The sequence below is a fragment of the Micropterus dolomieu genome, linkage group LG07 (assembly GCF_021292245.1).
Source record: "Micropterus dolomieu isolate WLL.071019.BEF.003 ecotype Adirondacks linkage group LG07, ASM2129224v1, whole genome shotgun sequence".
NCBI lineage: Eukaryota > Metazoa > Chordata > Actinopteri > Centrarchiformes > Centrarchidae > Micropterus > Micropterus dolomieu.
In genome coordinates, this window is record NC_060156.1 from 29,173,594 (window position 1) to 29,193,657 (window position 20,064).

Below are 20,064 nucleotides of genomic sequence, written 5' to 3' on the forward strand. Positions count from 1 at the left end.
AAGTCACTTGATATAAACCATGTTAAGTGCTGACACATTTTTATTATTCAAGTCAGGTTCTACAGTAATTACAGCCTCTTATACATTCCCGCAGAGCCAAGTGCTCTTGCTACACATCATGTCAAACAAATTTCAACTGGCAGGTATACAAATAGGATCTTACAATGTGGAAAACACCCTTTAAAGTAAATCCCTATCAGAATGATCAGTTAGCAGTCCCCAGAAATGAATACAGTAACCAAACGTTCCATTTTCACAGAATGGATCTTAATCTTGATGCGTCTTCATTCTGAATTAAAGTGACTTTTGTCAGTGGTCAGTACCATGGCTCGGATCTAAAAGCATTTGGTTCCGTATGACTGAAGAAATATACATTGTTTATGAACAGAATCAAAATGTACTTTATTGTTTTGCCTTATCTTAATCTGTTGTATCTGTGGAGTGATTGAGGAGGATTGTGAGGATTAAAATTCCCTCCTAAAAATGGGATAAAAAAGCTATTCCTTTTAAAAACCCTGCATGGCTCCTACAATCATCTCCATACACAGGATAAATTATAAAGTGCTGGTGAGAGCCTGCAAAGTGTCTGTCAATTCTGCATAGGGGGAAAGCCGTCAAAACATTAACACTTTCTCCCTCATTCCAAAATGTTGAAGCTCATCGTTAAATCATCCAATAAATTACTTTTTTTTTAACATCTCATGAAACCTTTGACTGCAGGGACATTCCTCTTAAGTTCCAACAAAAACAAACCCCACTTCACAGGAAGGAAGGTGAGCAGTGACCACTTTCCAAAACTGAATTAGTCACATAACATGCGTAACATCTGCTCAGATGTTTGGATTTTGTACATTCCAAAGTGTAGAAGAAAAAAGTACAAACACCAACACTATGTACAGAACAAATGGAAAAGCAAACAGTACAGCATCCTGTTGTGGTACAGAAGTGCTGCTCTTTACTTTAGACTGAACACCTGATGTTCCTATGCTTTACCTTACAGGTTGAAGAAGGCAAATTCATGGTCAGGTTAAAAAGTTTAAGAAACTTTCCCTTTTTCAGAGAAGGAAGCCTAAGTAATTCCAGACACGATGGTTCCATAGTTGCTTTAAAAAGCATCATATTGTGTCTTCATTCCAGCTGGCACTTCAGGTTAATGATCACGGTTTTCAGTCACGTCACATCCATGGGATACGAGCACATTGCTTCTTCTAGTGTTGCTCCACAGTAGGCTTTGCCATGTTCCCCATTAAGGTCTTGGACCACGATTACTGCTTGTGATCTGTGAGGTGAGAAATTGTTGTTCTTAGAGAGACAGACGGCCTTTTTTAACCAGAGCAATATCAACATGCAAAGCAGTTAGGCTAAAGCACAGGGGCAGTTCAAACCTCAGCTTGCGAGGACACAGCAGTGGGGCAACCCTGGTTTAAACCCATCTTAAACCTTCAACAGCAGCTGAGCTAATGACAGAGCACCACACCCTTATTTTCAGCAGGAAGAAAGTGGGAAGAAGTAATAAACACAGTAACATGCACACCCATACCACACAGACACTAGGACTGGACCGACAGAGTTGATTCCTTTTGACAATAATGTCCGGGTAAGTACAGCTACATTTAAAATCTTGGGTGGTTTTTCCTTTTGCATTCATTCTTCCTTAATAAGTTGATAAAAAACATCAATTAAAACAGTCCAATTATAATAGAGGCATTTCTAATCTAAAAACATGCCTATTGGATCTGAATGGCCTGTCGGTCAATCCCTTCAACACACTGTTAGTAACTAGAAACATGACCGTGCCACCATCAACCGGCACACCATAACTAACACAAGAAGTCGGTGTTGCGTGCAGCAGTAGTAAACGTCGGACCTTAGGGGTCCGCTCTGGTGGGTGGCGGGGTGGGAGGGACCCCCCAGGGGGCGCCGTTCATCTTCTTTCCTAAACCTGTTGTGGGTGAATGAGAAAGACAGCATCCAAGATGGATCACAGTCAGACTCCTGCACTTGTTCACCACTTGAGGCTCAGGAAAAATTACGCTATTAAAAACAATTCCTACATGTCACAGACTGCTGGAATAACTTCTCACTTCTCTCATGCATTTCTTAAATAAAACTGAATGTGTACCGTTGGCATTGAAGCAAGGCTCTGTGGTCTCCCAGTTCATGGCTCTCTGGACGGCTTTCTTCCACCGAGCAAAGCGGAACTCGCTCTCTGTAAGGAGGACAGACCCGTGAGTATAGCAGGCTGTTTTAACAATTATTCCTTAAAACTAACTACTAGCTATTTAAAAGCTACTAGTACTTATCTTGTTATTGGTAACTATTCCTGTTTCACAACAATTGACTAGATACTAGTACTAAATTGTTTGTTACTGGTAACTATTTTTCTATTAACTAGTAACTAATACCACATAACTATGGCAAGCTGTTGTTTGCTGTATGGCAAACTCAGTAGTCGCTATTAGTACTAGCTACTAGCACTTAATTTTTTGTTACTAGTAACTATTCCATTAGTTACAAGTAACTTTTTAGTTACTAGTGACTACTACTACTAGTGTTTACTAGTAAACATCTCTATTTTACTTGTCAATATTATTTAGCTACAAGTGCTTATTTTTTAGTTACTAGTAACCATTTTATTCTTTCTAGTATGAATTAAAATGTTATGTACTTTCAACAAGCCATTGTAATTAATCACTGGTAACCCCCCAAAAAATTACTAATAAGAATGAAAATGTTACTTGTATCTTTTGGAATAGTTACTAATGACTCATGAATAGGTACTAAAATGGAAAATGGAATAGAGGATCTCTGAACTGCAAAGCCCCATAGATTTATATGGTAAAAATGTGCAATTAGTCACTAATAACTAAACAAAATGATACTAGTACTACTACTGGAATAGTTACTAGTAACTAATTAATAAATACTAGTAGCTTTTAAATTGCTAAGTCTTAAAGATTAATGTTCAAACGGCCTGCCACAGTGTGAGGCGACACAGAGCGATTCCAGAGACACACTGTCATGATGGGAACATCCACTAGATGGCAGCAAATTAAGTGTTGCATGTTTGAGGACCTTTCAGAATCACAAGCCAAGAATCAAATGCAACTGCATCAAGTCGCTAGAAGGTGCAACAAACATTTCCTCTGGCTCTTTCTCCCTCACCGTCACAGTTGATCTGCGGCTCATACTTCTCACTCGTGACCTGTGGGAGGTGCCCGGGGCTCAGGCTCCACACTTCCACCCCCTCTGCTGCCCCCGCTGCCATGGCTGCACCCAGAGCCGTTGTCTCTGACATGGTGGGTCGCACTGGCCCACATGAGACAGACACAAACACACGAAAAATAAATTAGGAACAATCTGTTCTATCCAATATTTACATTTTTACTTGGCAGGTGTAAATTCATCCGTCAACATGTAAATTCAGTGTTGACTAACGTAGTGTTCATAGGTACAGTTATGTACGCACCAGTAAATCTGTGCTCTTACCCTACTCTTGTACATCAGAGTCAAGGTTTGCGTGTGTTTTTATAAATGGGACAAAAGTCAGGAAGACAGAGAGGGCATCAAGTCCAGGTTCAAACTTAGGTCCATGGTTACCCACATTTAGATTTCTAAATTCAAAGTTGTTGTTTGAAGTAGGAGAGACAACTTTGTTGAAGAATTATTGTGAGCCAGCTGTCAGGCGTGAAGAAGTTTCAGAGACTGATGAAGACTTAACATAGCATGGTTTATTGAGCATACAACATGTGAACACGTCAAATGCCAACACCAAATCTGAAGGATAACATCTTTTGGTCCCTTTTATGTTTCTCTCTTTCCCCTAGTGCCTGTAGGTTTCTCTATAGGGTTATCTTTAGCTGGCCTTAACCTAGAAAAACAAATCTATCTGATCTGATGTTTAGACTCCAATGCTTCGTCATACTAGAATCTATCACAATCCATAAGTTGTACTCTGATCTGTGGAGCCAGTGAGTTCTTGTAAACATTCTTATAGGACTCAACCTTGTAAGATTCCCAGAGAACACTGATATCTGCTAGCCTGACGCCTGAGCTACTGTCTCTAACTAATCAGTCTATTGTTGTCTCCCTGACAAGGACAAGTACATGTGAGAAATACCTAAAGCTAGAATGTCAGAAAACACTTATGGGGTCAGCTAAATTACTCTAAGCTAGACCTGTCTTACCTTTCCCTGTTACATCAACAAAGCCCCTTAAGAAATATTCTCAACAAACTTCAGTGAAGCTGTTGCTGCCCTGAGTCCTCCACTGATTTAGCATTGCACTCCTGTAGCGCTGTTGATGGCCAGTTAAAAAAAAAGCAGCACAATATCATCTTCTATTCCACAAATCCTTCTTTGTCAAAACCCGGTGCCTACATTACTTGTGCTGGTATCGTTTTAATTTTATCAGTTCCGATTCTGATTCCAGTTCTACTTATTGAATCCGGTCTTTTTCAAAATTCGGTGCTGATTCCGACCCCTTCACCACGAATCTTGTCACCGTTCAGTGACTTTCATCCTCTTCCACTTCATGGCTAAAGTAAAAGGAGTTGGACTGTTAAATGCTCACTGCAGTTCATTCAGGAGCGCCACTGAAATATGTAGAAAGTCAGGAACTGATAAGCAGAAGTTAAATCCACAGGTCTTATCGAATCCACAGTTCTTGGAACCGGTTCTCCATACCCAACCCTATACATTACCTAAAATGCAACTACAACACCAACAATTCGGTCAGAGATTCAGGTGCGTCATGCTAGTAGTGGCAAATGTAGCCTGGAGTCTCTAGTCTGCAATAGAGATGAGGACTCCACACCCCCACAGTCTTCAGCCCCAGCCCGCCAATATCTCAGGTTTCACACAGCTCCCCCTGGACCCAAAAAGGCTTTATACAACTGTTTTTTACATGTACATTAGTATTCCCCAAAACCTGGAAACAGACTTGAGAGCAGTTCCCCCTTTAACTACTGACTGTCCTTACATTTGAGCTTTACTTGTGTCGTTACATTTTACACTGTACATGGATGCACACTTGTTTTTGTCCGCATTAAATGATCAGCACTTTGGATTGCATCTTGGCATGAATAGTAGTGTATGTACAATAAGTGACCTGTATATTTATTGTATTTTTGAGTGTATGAATACACACACGCGTGCGTTCAGAGAGTCCTCTTACCTACGGGAATGCAGAGGATGTCGGCCTGCAGCTGCATCAGTAATCTGTTGGACGTCATGCCTCCATCCACCTGCAGCTGCGTCAGGGGGATGCCGCTGTCCTGGTTCATTGCATCAAGGATCTGAGACACACAATGTGCCACATACTTAAACACACTCCAATTTTAGCCAATACCACTAACACAAAACCTCTTCCAAAGTTTGGTAAAATTTCCTATAAAGGTGGCCGTTGTGACTACGTGTGACGGAAGTCAAGTGTCTTTTGAGTTTACCTCACAAGTAAACAAACCGTAGTGGCTAGGTCAGCCAGCATTTTGTACCAGACGTAGATCTCTATGCTGTTAGCCATAATGGCAAAGGCGCTACTCTGTGTTTACTTTCAGTTTCCTACATTATCAACTGCTTATGTCATGCTGATCACTATGTATTATACTGTGTGTGTATATATATATATATATATATATATATATATATATATATATATATATATATATATATATATATATATATATATATATATATATATACACACACACACACACACACACACACACACACACATATGTATTATACTGTATACATATGTATTATACTGTATACTGTATACATATGTATTATACTGTATACTGTATACATATGTATTATACTCTGTATACATATATATTATACTCTGTATACATATGTATTATACTGTATACTGTATACATATGTATTATACTGCTTCTCTTTTAGTTGAATAATCGTCTTACCCCCCAAAACATCAAGGCATTAGTTCATTGCCGAGTCACTACATGCAAAATGTTCTGTCTTAAATAATCTGCCAATCATATTTTCTATACATGTCTATTAGACTTTTTTTTTTTATAAATGTGTCCTGTTTTGTTGAAGATATCTCTTGTGAGGTTTATGAGAATCTGTGGCCTGACAGACAGGAACATCAGCCTAAGAGCTGTTTCCCATGTTTACATTTCTAATTTGATGACTTTTCCATTGTGCTCTGCAGTGCTGTAAAACATTCATGTCTTTTTCTTTTCTGTATCACAATGACATGCTCTGTCAACAAATTACAGTACAAACAGCATAAGGCCCAAATGTGAATTGTGTCCAGTCTCTTGTAATCACTTTGTACTGTTGAAAGTGATATATGCCAGACAGAAAAAGTGCAGCCAGGTGCATTTTCAGTCATTGTCATCCAAACCTTAGCCATAGCTTACATCACTTTACACTGTTGTTATCCTGACAGCAGGGAAAAGTATTTTGACTATCTTGTTTGTTAAAAACGACACAAGGACTTTTCCTTCTGATGACACAAATATTTACTTTTGAGAGATAGATTTTTGCAGGTAATGCGCCGTGTGATGCTGTTTTAACAACTGTTTTGAGAAATGCACTTAATGTTTTTCAAATGTTAAGGATGATTTGAGAAATGTACCAAAGACAAGCTGTCATACATCAGTGAATGTGCCGGCAGTTGTGACAACAGCGAGTATCACTGTGCAGTATGCCTTTGTTGTGTCTCTGGGACAGGTGGCGTGTGCATATCTCAACCACCTCTCCGACAAACACCACGCCCGCAAAGCAGGAAGAAGAAAGGAGACACTGCTCACCTCTCTGGTTTGAAAGCAGACAGCCTCAAGGGCTGCAAACGCCAAGTGGCTCCTGTTGGTGAACTGAGTGAGCCCACAGATGATGCTGGAAAAGGAAACAGATTAAAAATACGAGCTATAACGCTGTCATTTAGGCAATTTATAGACTTACAATTAGGTCAGCTATACTGTATGTAATGCTTTCACTGCTGATGTGTATCTGTGGAAGAAACTAAGAATCTACGCAAGAAAACAGCCGCTCTAGCATCAAACAAGTATCACATTATTACCAGATGATTTCTCCCCGTCTCCTCATTTCAGGATCACACTAAAGTTAATAGTTCAACATGTGTTTTAACAGCTGAGAGTCTCACCCTCTTGCACTGGGCTCCCAGTAGGGGGCATAGAGCCCGGAGAAAGCCGGCACAAAGTAACAGCCGTAAGACGTGCCTGCTGCAGCTGCTAGTTTCTCTGTGACAAAGTGAGAAAAACAACAGAGTTATTCAAACACAAACATGTCTTTTTTTTATACAATCAAAAAGCAACCCGGCTGCTACAGACAGATTTGAAAGAGTTTCACCCCAAAACCGTGACTGTATTTTGTTTATAAACGAGTCGTCACACAATTTCAGGTACAATGCTACAGTGTAAGTACCGATCTCTGAGGAAGACTGCACAATGCCCATGTTGTCCTTCAGCCACCGTACCACTGCCCCTGCGATGGCCACTGAACCCTGGGAGGAAGAAAGAAAAACCCAAATCACATCAGAGCAGACACAAGACACAACGAGGACGGGCAGTGTTGCAGTGTGGAGGCCATTTAGGAACAAAACCTAGTCCAAAATGAAGGACTAATGAATGTTTTGACACACCTCCAATGCATAGCAGGCAGGCTCGTCTTTTCCCAGCTTGTAGGCAACTGTGGTGAGCAGGCCGTGGTCTGACATCACAAGCTGGGAATCAGAAGGAAGAACATTATACAGCGTGAGGAAGCAAAAACAGAAGACAGGAATGTTCTTCAAAATATAGTCCCATGACATATTTTCTTGGGCAGCATATCTTACCTTGGTCCCTGTATTTCGGAGCAGGAAGCAACCAGTCCCGTACCTTTACATGACAAGAACGGGATAAGAGTCAAACAGACCAGAGACCATGACTGGATAATTGATGACATTCTCTAAGACTCAATAAGTTACTTGTTGTAGTTTTTGATGGAGTTGATACAATTCTCTGTCTATTTTTGTCTAATATACTGTGAAGTTGATTAAAAGTTTGTCAGGAATAAGTAGGGGAAAGTACTTACTTACTCCTTACTTCCTAATTTTCTACAATGAGCTGCGAAACGTGCCTTACTGCATGTACATTAGGGATTTAATCATGTTTCTCGCTAAAATCTGCACCTTCAAGACCTCTTTAGCAACATTTGACACTGTTCGTCTGGGGAACATTGTTTTTATTCTAAATGATATATCTTTGCCTCCCTATTCATAATATTGGACGCATATTGCTGAGAGTATAGCAGCTTGAAAATAGTTTAACGAGGGAGTTTAAAATGTTAATTTTAGAAATCCGTGTATATATGAAAAAGTTACGTTATGGTGTGACATAATCTAGCCACCACTTAAGGGGTGCGACCAAGTGTTGAAAAACTATTGTAGCAAAAACGGTGGATGGCTTACGTGTTTTTGGCCTGGCCTTCCTTGAAGCACATCTGACCAACCAAGGCAGCCGACTGGTCCCCAAGACACTGATAGAGACAAGATCGCTGTTAGAAGGCCATGCATGTATTATATTACATTATACTAGCCACTAGCATAATGAAATGAAGTAGTGTGTGGTGTGTGGCTTTGCAGTGTACAAATGCCTAAAGATCAGTGTCTTGTTACTTTTAGGCCGACATAAGCATTGACACTATATATTTGTGATAGGCTAATATTACCCTGGGCAAACTATGGTGGGGCTCTGGTGGAAAACCTGTCACTCAAATGTGTAAGCAGAGACAGATGTCACTATCCTGACACGCTTATGTAACATGCTACAGTCCTTACCCCTGAGATGGGAACTGCTGCGAGAGGGCCGGAGTTCTGGTAAGAAGACAGAAAAAGACGAGTGTTTAGAGTTTGGATAAATGGTTGCAAGAAAATACGGACTGCTCATCAAAAACACACAGCAAGAACAAACACTACAGTAGGTCTGTCTACTTTGAAAACATCTGGAACAAGCAAGAGGATGCTCACTGTCACACGTGGGGTAACGACAGGTCTCAGCATGTGAAATACCCATTTGTGGCCAAGAATATAATAATCCAGTGTGATAAAAACATTCATGTAATGAGTTAGAATAATAGATAGTCTATCAACAGTACTGCTTTCTTATATCACCTAAAAGACCTCATTTTATGAACATGAGTAATGACATGCACACTGCTAAAACTAGATGAATATGGTGACTGTAGCAATCCCATGATTCAGTATGTTATCAGTGCAGATTTCCAGCTTAATGTAATAAATCCCATGGTGTAATACATCATACATAGACAGGAAAAGATTTATCATAATCAGGGTGGGGAATTTTTATTACCTAATAGGGAATTGTTTATTATTGAAGTTATCGCCTTATCTTGTTAACAGCTGCAACACCTTTGACCATCTCCAGTTAAACACCAGCGCTGCAGAAAGTTTGGATCTTTTCTGTAGTTGATGGATTTTTAAATATATACTAAAAATGCTTTGCAAACAAAGTAACAGCCAAAGAACCTGTATTCTTTCTAGTATTATTTATTCATTTATTTTAATTGCCAACAGGTTGTTAGAACCATTTCTTACCAAATGGATGAGCTGCCATTCATAGGTAGGTTTGGCAGGATGTGGGTAGTGGTAGTAAATAACAAAAAGATCAGGGCCCTGTTTCAGAAAGCAGCTTTAACAAACTCTGAGTTTTCAGTTTCAGAGCGGCAAAGGAGTCAATAAATTAACACACACTCTATTCAGCGTGGCTCATTCAGCATTTACCAGACATGAATTTCTTTAAAGAATGAAAAAGTGCTGAAAACCTTCTGTAGGTTACATTTGATTTCCAAAAATAATTATTCAGCTGTAAACTGACAGGGACAAATAAATAATATTTATAATACCTGAAGATGAAAATATGGACAGATAAGACACAGTTTACTCATGGACCTGTGGTTGTAAAGTCACAGTCTGACCCAGTAATAATGATTTTGGTGATTTGCAGTTGAAAATGTGTCTAGGTTCAAAGTGACTATAAAGTTTTAGACGTTTGTTCTACATTTAAAAATCTTGCTTATTTCTCATTTAATGAAATGCTGTCAAAACACATCTGCAGCTAATATTTAATAACTCCCTTTTAAACTACATTTGTTCCAGTTTTAGAATCTGAAAGTCGTTCCAGCTGCACCACAGTCGTCCTCATCATCATGTTTTTCATGTTTCATCATTTTACATCAATGACAGATTTTCCCTCATCTTAGGCTTAACAGTTTGAGTTTCCATTAAACCTGCTTTCTGAATCAGGATTCAGAGATAACATAAAAATCAGACCTACAAAGATGAAAACAAACAAAGCTGCCGCGTTGCTGACCTCTGGATCGCAGGCCAAGGTGCATGTTTGCTTGTAACAGATTTAACACGTAAGACCATGTTGTAAGATATGAGCATAAACAAACAAAGACACACGATAGCAGAACAGGACAGACCATCATTACTGCTTCAAATCAGTGTTTTGTAATTTAACTAGCTGGGATAAGGGCTGCCAGGAGAGCACATGATTCTATTCCAAGTAATCTGTATAAACCATCTGCCCGTGTGGCACAACAGCATCTTATCAGGCCATTCAGAATCAGCTTTTATTGCCAGGTATGTGTACACATACAAGGAATCTGACTCTGGATTGCACAATGCTCAAGATGTGCTTACTTATACAATAATACAATCAGAAACAGGCTACAATATAGAGAACACATATATAAACTAAAACAGTATAGACAGACTGAGACAATAGCGCAATGAGCAGAGTGCTGCACGGGGGACAGAGCGATAGGCGTCCTTTAATGTTGTGTAGCAGTGGTCCAGTGTGTTAGTGTCCCTGGTGGGACACTTAATATGCTGTCTGTACTTTGGAAGTTCATGACTGAGGTTTGCTTTGTTAAAGTCCCCAAGAACAATGAGCAGGGAGTCTGGATGTTTTTTCTCCACGTTAGTTATCTGGTCGGCCAGGTGTAGTAACGCCTCACTGACACAGGCCTGAGGTGGAATGTAAACAGCGACCAGGACAAACGAGGAAAACTCCCGCGGTGAATAAAAAGGTTTACAGTTTATAAATAATGTCTCTAAGTGAGGGCTGCAAGACACTGTGACATCTGTACACCAACCTTCGTATCTGTAGATGCGCTCGGTGAGCCAGGCTTTGGTGAAACAGAGGGCAGCAGATCTGCAGAAGTCCGAGTTAGTACTGCTGAGGAGAAGCAGCGGTCTCAGTTTAACCAGCGTGCCAGCACGTTTTCCCCTGCGGCATCTCTAGTAGATCCCATGCAGAGCTGCTGCTCCTCCAACTAATAGCTCCGGGAAAGTTCCGGGTTCGTTAAGGAGCGGTGAAATAGTACGAGCAGTTGAAAGTCCAATATTTAAGAGCTCTTCTCTGGTAAAAGTTACCAGAGAGGGACGGCAGAAAACAGCGTTTAGAAACAAAAACACAAAAAGCACTATGGAGCATAATCTAATTTTTCAGGGTGAGACCACAATGAGGAATTTTAATTTACTTGTACTCTGTTTAAATTGTTATAGTAATCCATGAATCCAGAATCAACAACAGGGACACGCACGCTCAAAAACGGAAACACTCAGTCTTTGTAGCATGTGAAATAATAACATTAAATATTTTTGTAAGCATGTGATGAAAGATACAAAATCTGTCCCTTCTTTACAAGTAAAACCATACAAAAGCAAGCTTTATATACTTGTTAGTGCTTAAAGCTGCGGGAAATGCAGTATTACCCCTTTATTAAAAAGCACATCATTGCTATTTGTACACATTACAATCTCTGATATCAGCTCAGAAGTATAGCCTATCCCAAAGAACAATAATATTTGAGCTGGAAATACTTCACTTCAACGCTATCATTACATTATCTGCTATTCTGAAGAATTACACACCTCTTCTATCTTATCAATTTATATGGCTGTTACAGTGATCCAAGTGTTTCATGACACCATTCACCTGAATATTTTATGATTATAGTTAGTCTTGACTGACAGCTCTGGAATACGCTGAGAAAGAAATCGGTCAGGTCATGTCACGTCTCTCTCAAAACACAAAGTATCACTGAAACATACAGCGCCTTTGAAAACTCGCACACACACACAGGTTAACTGTGCTTACCATCCAGCCGTATATTTCAGAGGAGCTTCTGACTTTGGGGAGGATTTCCATCGGGACATCAAAGTACCTAGAGGCAGCACAGCAACAGTCAGCAGTTTCTAATGTAGCACACATGATGCAACCTGTATACATAGTTAGAAACTACAACACCTAACGGACGGGAAGATGGTATGTTGTAATTGAAAGGATATATAGTACGCAGTATTTGGAGCGGCTCTGGGTTGGCAGTTTGATCTCCAGCTTCTGCTGTCCACATGTCAAAGTGTCCTTGGGCAAGACACCGAACCCCAAGTTGCTTCCAGTGGACAGACCACTGGAGTGCAAATGTATGTGTGTGTGTGTGTGAACGAGAGGTCAACTGTAAAGCCACTTGTCAGATAAGGTCGAAAAATACTATATAGTTTCAGTGCATTTATAGTGGTTTGAACTGGATTGGATTTACATTACATTTATTCATTTAGCTGACGCTTTTATCCAAAGCGACTTACCATTGCTATACACGTCAGAGGTCGCACGCCTCTGGATCAACTAGGGGTTAAGTGTCTTGCTCAGGGACACAATGGTAGTAGGGTCACAGTGGGGAATTGATCCCGGGTCTCTCACACCAAAGGCATGTGTCTTATCCGGTTTATTGACTCAGTGAAGTGCTGACTCAGCTTTAAGGTAGTATGGCCATAGCATCATCATCAATTTGAAGCTGAAGGCCTTAAAAGCTTTTCTTGCTAACATGTTACATTTGCAGTACTTGTCACCCAAACCCACTGTGTGTGTTCTCCAGGTCTGTATGTTAAAAGCAGTTGTTCACATGCATGTGTGTGCTTGCATGTTGTTTGTTTACCTGCAGAGTTCAGGATCCCAGTCCATGGTGTGAATGTTAAAGAGCATGGTGCGACTGGCATTTGAGACGTCTGTACAGTGGACCCCTCCGTTCCTGCCTCCCGTCAGGCACTGAGGAAAAACAACACGGGACCAAGCTTGCATCAAATGCTGTACTTTTTCCTCAGTGAAACCCTGGATCAATAGCATTTTTTCACAAATGGAAACTTGATTTTGATATCGGTCATGTCAAGTAAAAGCACAGCATCTTCTCTTGAGCCGCCTCACTTTGACTCACATTAGGAGTCATACAGTGCCATCTGACGCAGGGCCGGTGCACAGCTGCAGGCTTTGAGCAGCTCTTACCCATATAATCCAGGAGTCCACCGTCCCAAACATGGCACGCTCACTTAGCACTGCCTGTCGCACTTCGTCCACGTTGTCCAGCAGCCAGCGTAGCTTCACTGCACTGAAGTAGGTACTGATGGGAAGGCCCGTCTTGTGCTGGAGAGAGGACAGTAAAAACTGATTAAAGTGTTTGTTTGGTATAAAAAGGAGAGTTGTGCTTATGGGGCTGGACTAAGAATAACCTCAACCTGAAGATAATCACATATCAGACAATCAAAAGGTAAAAGACGCCCACACATACTGTTCATTTTAGTATCGAAACAGAGAATCTCCCAGACTGTCCACCATCTATGACAGAACTTTAGTCATTCAGAATCAAAGGATTCCAATCACGCATGCATATGTTTTCTATACCTGCTTATCCTGCTGTTATTTCTGGGGTTTTTGAATGCTGCAGCCTGAATCTAAACTCTAAAACCTAAAAACAAATGAAGGAGTTCCTTTCCGTACATCTCACCTTGAAATGGTTCTTGTTTTGTCCCGGAGTTTTGCTGATGAGCCGCTCCACTGTTGACTGAGTGCGCAGGTCCAGCCAAACTACACACAAAGCAGAGGAAGACTTACATACAGGAGCAGTGCTGGTGCATTTTCCTGCAGCGGGGGCTGCTATACCAAATGTCAGTATAGACTCGTCTCAACCACCACCAGTTATAATGTTCAGCTGTGTAAAGAGGTGAAACTTCACAAAAGGGAATAAAGAACATTCAGATTTATTTATTTTCTCGTAGCATTTTCTTTTTGAACCTCATAGATTTGGTGTTAAGACTGAAGTTAAAATTCTGCTCAGAATTTTATGTGAAACTGTGCCATTTCATAATCACTTCAAACTCTTTTTACACATAGTGCCTCTAGACGAGACGAGTGGCCATTCTAGCCTCTGGAAGAATTGCTGTGCACACAAACAGGTTAAAAATGAAAGCTTCTCTTTGCTAGTAATATTAGCACACAGGCCTTGAGGGCGGAGGACTGCATGTGTTCAGCTCCAACAGTGAATCATGTGGTGGTGGGTGGAAGGGCAGGGACAGGCATGACAGGACACTACAATCTGACGCAACCTACTGCTCTGTGCGGTTTCCCAGATGACATCATCTGCTTCTTTGCTCAATGAAAGACGTGACAGCTAAGAAGTATGAAGTGTTAAGTCTCACTTCACAAGTATGAGACTTAACACTTCAATATACGTATATATGTCTGTAATATATGCAAATAGGAATATCTGACAGTGATACTTGTTCATTCAGATATATCATGTACCCACCAATGGCGTTGTAGAGTGGCTCTCCGGTCACTTTGTCCCAAACCAGGGTGGTCTCTCTCTGGTTGGTCACCCCGACCGCTGAGAAAACAGCAACAACGTAAATGTCAATAAACCCCCCTACTTTAACCCATTCCCCTCCATTGTTTCGTTCTCCCATCAAACTGCAGGTGTAGGTGTGCTTAATACATCTCCACCCACAGGTCAGCACCGGGCATGGTCAGCCCCCACCCTGAGACATCGGTGTGCACAGCAACGGTGTCCCACCTTTTATGTTGGAGATGTCGACGTTGAGCTGGCAGAGTTTCTCACAGGTCCTCTCCATGCACTCATAGACAGACTGCATTATCTCCTTGGGGTCCTCCTCCACCCAGCTGATGGAGACACAAACACAGACGTGAACACACAAAACCCCACTTGTGTACACACACACACACACACACACACACACACACACACACACACACCAGTCAGTTTTGCACTTGGTCTAAAGAGATCCAAGGGTGTAAAGAAATCATCAACATACAGCGTAGTTGTGTGTGGCTGCTGCTGCAGTTGCTCCCTGTTCCCTGCTGCCTATCACAGGGCTGTACCAGGTTAGTGGGTTTGAGGTTACAGGGTCTTTCTGAGAATTAGTTTCATTAAACTGTGCCTCCCCTGGCTTATGTAATCTTTCAACATGACCTAAATTAATCACTGGTAGCTTCAGATATGTGTAAGAATATCCTAGATTTACATTCAGCTACTGTTTCTGTAAGAAAACATAGATTATCATTTATCATCTGTTATTTACACAGCCTAGACTGTTTCTGACCTGGACTATACAACAAGATGAGCCAAATAAATGGCCTCTGGTACCTTATACACAGTGTCCATCAACCAGATTTTCAATGGGAGTACACAGGAACATCTGAATATGTATCAACCAAGCCAGCTTTTGTACAATAAAATAAGAGCTGGACCTTAGACTCAATCATTGATTCATCAAATGAAGTAAGAGATTAATCTAAAATGCTGTTAAATTGTAACCTCAGTAAAAGGGAAGACACATTTATTACAACATCTTTTAATATTTCTGTGTATATAAAGTTATTTAGCAAGTAAAAATCCATGCACACTCTTCATTGTACAACCAGTTGTACCAGCAGAATATAGTAGAAAATTAATCTGCAACTCTTTTGATAAACAAGTAACTGTTTCAGTAATTTAGCTTTTAATTTCTAGCTTCTCAAAGGTGAGGACTTGATGCTTTTCTTTGTCAGTCATAATAGTAAACTGAATGTCTTTGAGTTTTGGACTGTCGGTCAAAACAAGACATTTGAAGACGTCACAGGCATGTAGTGGCCTTTTATCGACAAATGAGTAATCAATTAAATTAAATGTACTTGGCAGATTTATTTTTAATGAATAATAAAGTGTTACTTGCAGCCCTATTATAAAGTAGGGCCGGGAAGATATGGGTATCTCCTGATTCAATACTATCTATCACTTTACTTGGATGGCAATTTAATATGTCTTGCTATTCTTAAATATTGCCAATCTACAAGTATTGCAATTCAATAATTCAGTCATTTAAAAATCATAATAAAAAAATCACAATACTTAAGGGAATGGATTTCTTTCCCCGCCCCTATAATAAAGGTCAAAGAACTCACCCCTCCTTGGGGAAGCTCTGGTTGATCTCTACTTGGTGGTGACTTATCAGTTCGGCTGTTTTTGCATTGAACACCTGTGGAGAAATTTAATTAATAAGAGGCTAAGATCCAGGAAGAGTTCTCTTAGTAAGACAAAACATCATCAACACATGACTGGAGTGGTTACTGCAGGGATGCATTGCCACACAGCGGGCAGTGGCAGGGATGAGCAGACAGGGCAGAGAGTGAGGAGATGATTTCATCCTGGCGCACTGCAACACAGCACCTGCCGTGAACATCACCCCAATAAAGAATTGCTCCCTATAAGAGATTTAACATGAGCCAGAATATTAGTTGTTTCCTACAGAGCCAGACAGAAGTCAGCATTTCTTCTAATAAGGTAAGAGGATAAACCTCTGCTTAGTTTAACCCTCCTGTGAACACAGCAGCATAGGCCTACAGTTCAGCTGCAGACAATGCTCAAATTGCTACGTTATATGAATTCAACACAGCAATATACCACAAACATTAACCCGGAGGAACATATGACCCACAAGCAGTTTCCAGTAGTTTCATTGCAACCTTTTACTCTTTAACTTCACGATCCTCTCACAGCTACAAAGTTCAGCTGAAGTCACACAGGAACATCCTCACCCCGTCACAAAACGACAGGTCACATGACTGGGCCAGTTAAAGCAGGACCTCTGATGTCACAAAAACTGCACCCCACATATTCAAAGTCTACAAATCTGGCAACATGGGGTCTACAGAATACTTATGCCAACAAGTAACCACATTTCCCCTTGATTTAGGCTTTGGTCTGTGTTTTATCCTTGTAGGCAGAGTGTTACAAATTCATCAAGAAAAAGTTTCCATAGCTTTGTCGCTCACCCCAGTTGGCATTTGTGGTGCCAGAGCTAAAGATTTTGTTAATGTGTGCAACATCACTTTCTAAATGCAGTGACTCAGATACTCAAGATAATCCAGAGACCTCATTCTGAACAGTTTCACTGACAAACCATTTTGGCACAGATGTCAGATTATCTCCGAACCTCAGCAAATGACTCTGACACTGTCTGATTAGAAGAAGAGTGCACAGAGGGGAGGCCAAAAAACCCCCAAAACGTTAAAAGGGTTTTTTTTTGTGTGTTTTTAGGCCAACATGGATACCACACTCTCTCCTGTCACCTTACAGGATTCCTCACTAAACTTTCAAAATTCAGATAAACAATAAACACCACATGTTCAACATAATACATGCTAATGCAAACCTAAAACAAACACACCCTCTAAATGTTCATTTTTGTTGAGACTGTGACAGATATCAGTCCTCGAGTCACCTTTATGGTAACTGTATGATCAAAGTTGATCTTGTCTTATTCTACTTACAATGCTTTGCATATAAGCTCGTGCATCTAATGCGCATAGAAAAAATATATAGAAAAAAGGGTAACAAAAGTTGTGTGATGGGCTCACATTTTCTGTGGTACTTTCACACTATTAATTATGTCTTTTAGGGAAGGTTCATGAATTTGAATGTCCCGCACACTTAGAGGATGTAGGAGTCAAGGCTCAGTTATGTTAAACCAGAGACGCGTTCGCTTATGGTCATTCGGGTGCTGAGATGAACCTCAAAAACAACCTTCCAGGTTAAAGTTTGTCATCAGAGCTGGGTACAAACAGGTCCAAGGCCATTTGGAAAAGAATTGGTCACTAATTAAGAAAACATGCAGAGTTATGTTATGGCACCCGTTTGCTGGAAACACCCATCATTTCTGACCAATTATGTTAGACATACATTCCCAAGCATAAGGAAAGAAGTTGGGTTACAGATGTTAAACAGTTGTTAGTTTTCTCCCGTGTTAGTCCTTGTTAAAGACCTGTCAATCAATTTCAAAGCATAAGCACGTTTCACTCTGGTGTTCTGAATCAGACACCAGCCACACAATGACTCCCTGTGGTCTCAGCTAACCAAACAGAAAGAGCTGTCAGATTCTACAGACGTGTTTCCAGATCTACTCGGGCATCAAACATCCTTTTTGTCTGTTCTTTAGAAATCTAACAACAACTTCTCTGCAGAGCTCCACACTGCTGTGTTCTGTTCCAAGTCTGAATCTTCCAGCTGACCTACTTGAGGAAGCCCAGTTTCACTCACAATGGATCACTAAACAGGATTCATTCTGCTCACCAGTGAAAACAAATGAACAAATGGAGAAACTTGGTGGTGCTTTTCAGAGTCTGCAGCATGCACTCAGGTAACAGCAGAGCCATTAAGGAGACCAGTCTCTCTGCTGGTTAACAGTATCGACCAAACAACTCAGTGAATTTCACACGATCAGGATAAGTGAGTAAGTAATATTAGTAATTTTGCTTTATAAAAAGGGTTCATAAACTTTTACAACCCTTCAAAAAAGATTTGGCTCTTACCCAACATTTCTTTGCTGGAACCCCAAAAGGTTGACTGACATTTCAATAATGATTTCAGTGCGATAACAATGAAATGTGATTTAATTAATGCTTCTACATTGCCTTCAAGCGCAAAACTCCTAATGAGCCAAACTGACTCGCTTCATTATTATCTTTGAACACACAACGCTGTCCTTACCTCAGTCCTCAGATTACTGTACAGCCAGACAGTGGAAAACTCTAATTACTGTACTACACATAGAAATCTATTCTGTAAACATTACCCAAGTGACCAACGTTTCAACACACACACTGCAACACATTTCCTACTTACTGTTTACTTGCATTGTAATGTTGGTGTAACAGTGAATTGTGGCATTTCATGTTTTCCAGCTTGTATGCTGGAATCAGGCATCGTCTCACTGTAATTAACTCTGCGTCTCATTTCTACTCACAACAAGTGTTTTGCTTTTCAGCCGCTGGTCGCTTCGCTGCTTGATATCAGTTATGTGGCTCAATAATAAGCAGCCCGGTAAGTTAGTCGGTCTGTGTGGCACGTAGCCTCCGTACACGCCGAGCCGACTCTACACGTCACTCACCAGAAACCTCGTCGAGCTCGTGCCCTGGTCAATGGCAGCAACCAGCGGGTCCATCCTTCTACTTTCTCCTCGTGGCCGATAAAACACTCAGAACGAGGCGTTCCACACTAGCTGGCTGTCACGCTGACTGGGACACGCGGCACGAGCTTGAATGTTGTTGTTGAGTGCCAGCACGGCTCCTCGTGAGGGGGGTTAGGTCGACCGAGCGGGCAGACACTCTGGATCAGCTCAGAGGATGTAAACCGGAACCGGCCAGAGCTGACGGAGCGATTGGCTGCTCGTCACAAGCTCTGTCCAATCAGGTTTGGGGGCACGTTCTCTGAGCAGAGGGTTGGAGGGATTTAGAGAGATCCACCCTAAAACGGACTGCATTCACTGTGCGGAGTGTGTAGATTAATAAAGTGAACATCTGAACAGACAACTCCCTCCTTAAAGCTGGAAACTGGGACTCAGAGCTTGAGGTCATGATCTCACCAGCCACGTGCTTAGAACACAGACAATTATTGTCATCTTACTTTGTTTTTCATAAAGCCTAATTAATAAATGCTTATTTCCAAATTAAATGTAACTCCTTATTTCATTTCTGCTGAAGCATTTCCCAGCATACTATATTAAATAATATTAATATACAATAATTATATTACATTATTATTGTGTGCAAAATGTATTTTGCAAACTTATACCTCTGAGCAAATTACTGCACATTACTGACTTTGCATTCAGCACAGTTTCACCAGCATTGAGATTGTAATACTTTTTACACTGGGACACCACTCTCATTTGCCTTTT

The 20,064-nt window shown here is 40.8% G+C and overlaps 1 protein-coding gene across 3 annotated transcripts; it reads right to left on the bottom strand.

Moving 5' to 3' along the window:
* Positions 1-22: 22 nt before the first annotated feature.
* On the bottom strand, positions 23-19,519 carry LOC123974195 (glycerol kinase-like). Of its 3 annotated transcripts, none has more exons than XM_046054732.1 (20): positions 19,276-19,519; positions 16,292-16,365; positions 14,904-15,010; positions 14,640-14,717; positions 13,839-13,918; positions 13,340-13,477; positions 12,996-13,105; positions 12,158-12,224; positions 8,809-8,844; positions 8,440-8,507; positions 7,825-7,867; positions 7,633-7,713; positions 7,416-7,494; positions 7,135-7,231; positions 6,782-6,866; positions 5,176-5,296; positions 3,166-3,309; positions 2,123-2,209; positions 1,826-1,942; positions 23-1,279 (listed from the first exon to the last, which is right to left on the bottom strand). In XM_046054732.1, exons 1-19 carry the CDS (start codon positions 19,327-19,329, stop codon positions 1,869-1,871), a joined length of 1,623 nt encoding a protein of 540 aa, XP_045910688.1. In that variant the 5' UTR covers positions 19,330-19,519; the 3' UTR covers positions 23-1,279; positions 1,826-1,868. The 3 variants fall into 3 exon arrangements, with proteins under 3 accessions (XP_045910688.1, XP_045910687.1, XP_045910689.1); XM_046054731.1 differs by having other exon boundaries at positions 1,868-1,942; positions 19,276-19,518; XM_046054733.1 differs by lacking the exon at positions 1,826-1,942.
* Positions 19,520-20,064: the final 545 nt, after the last annotated feature.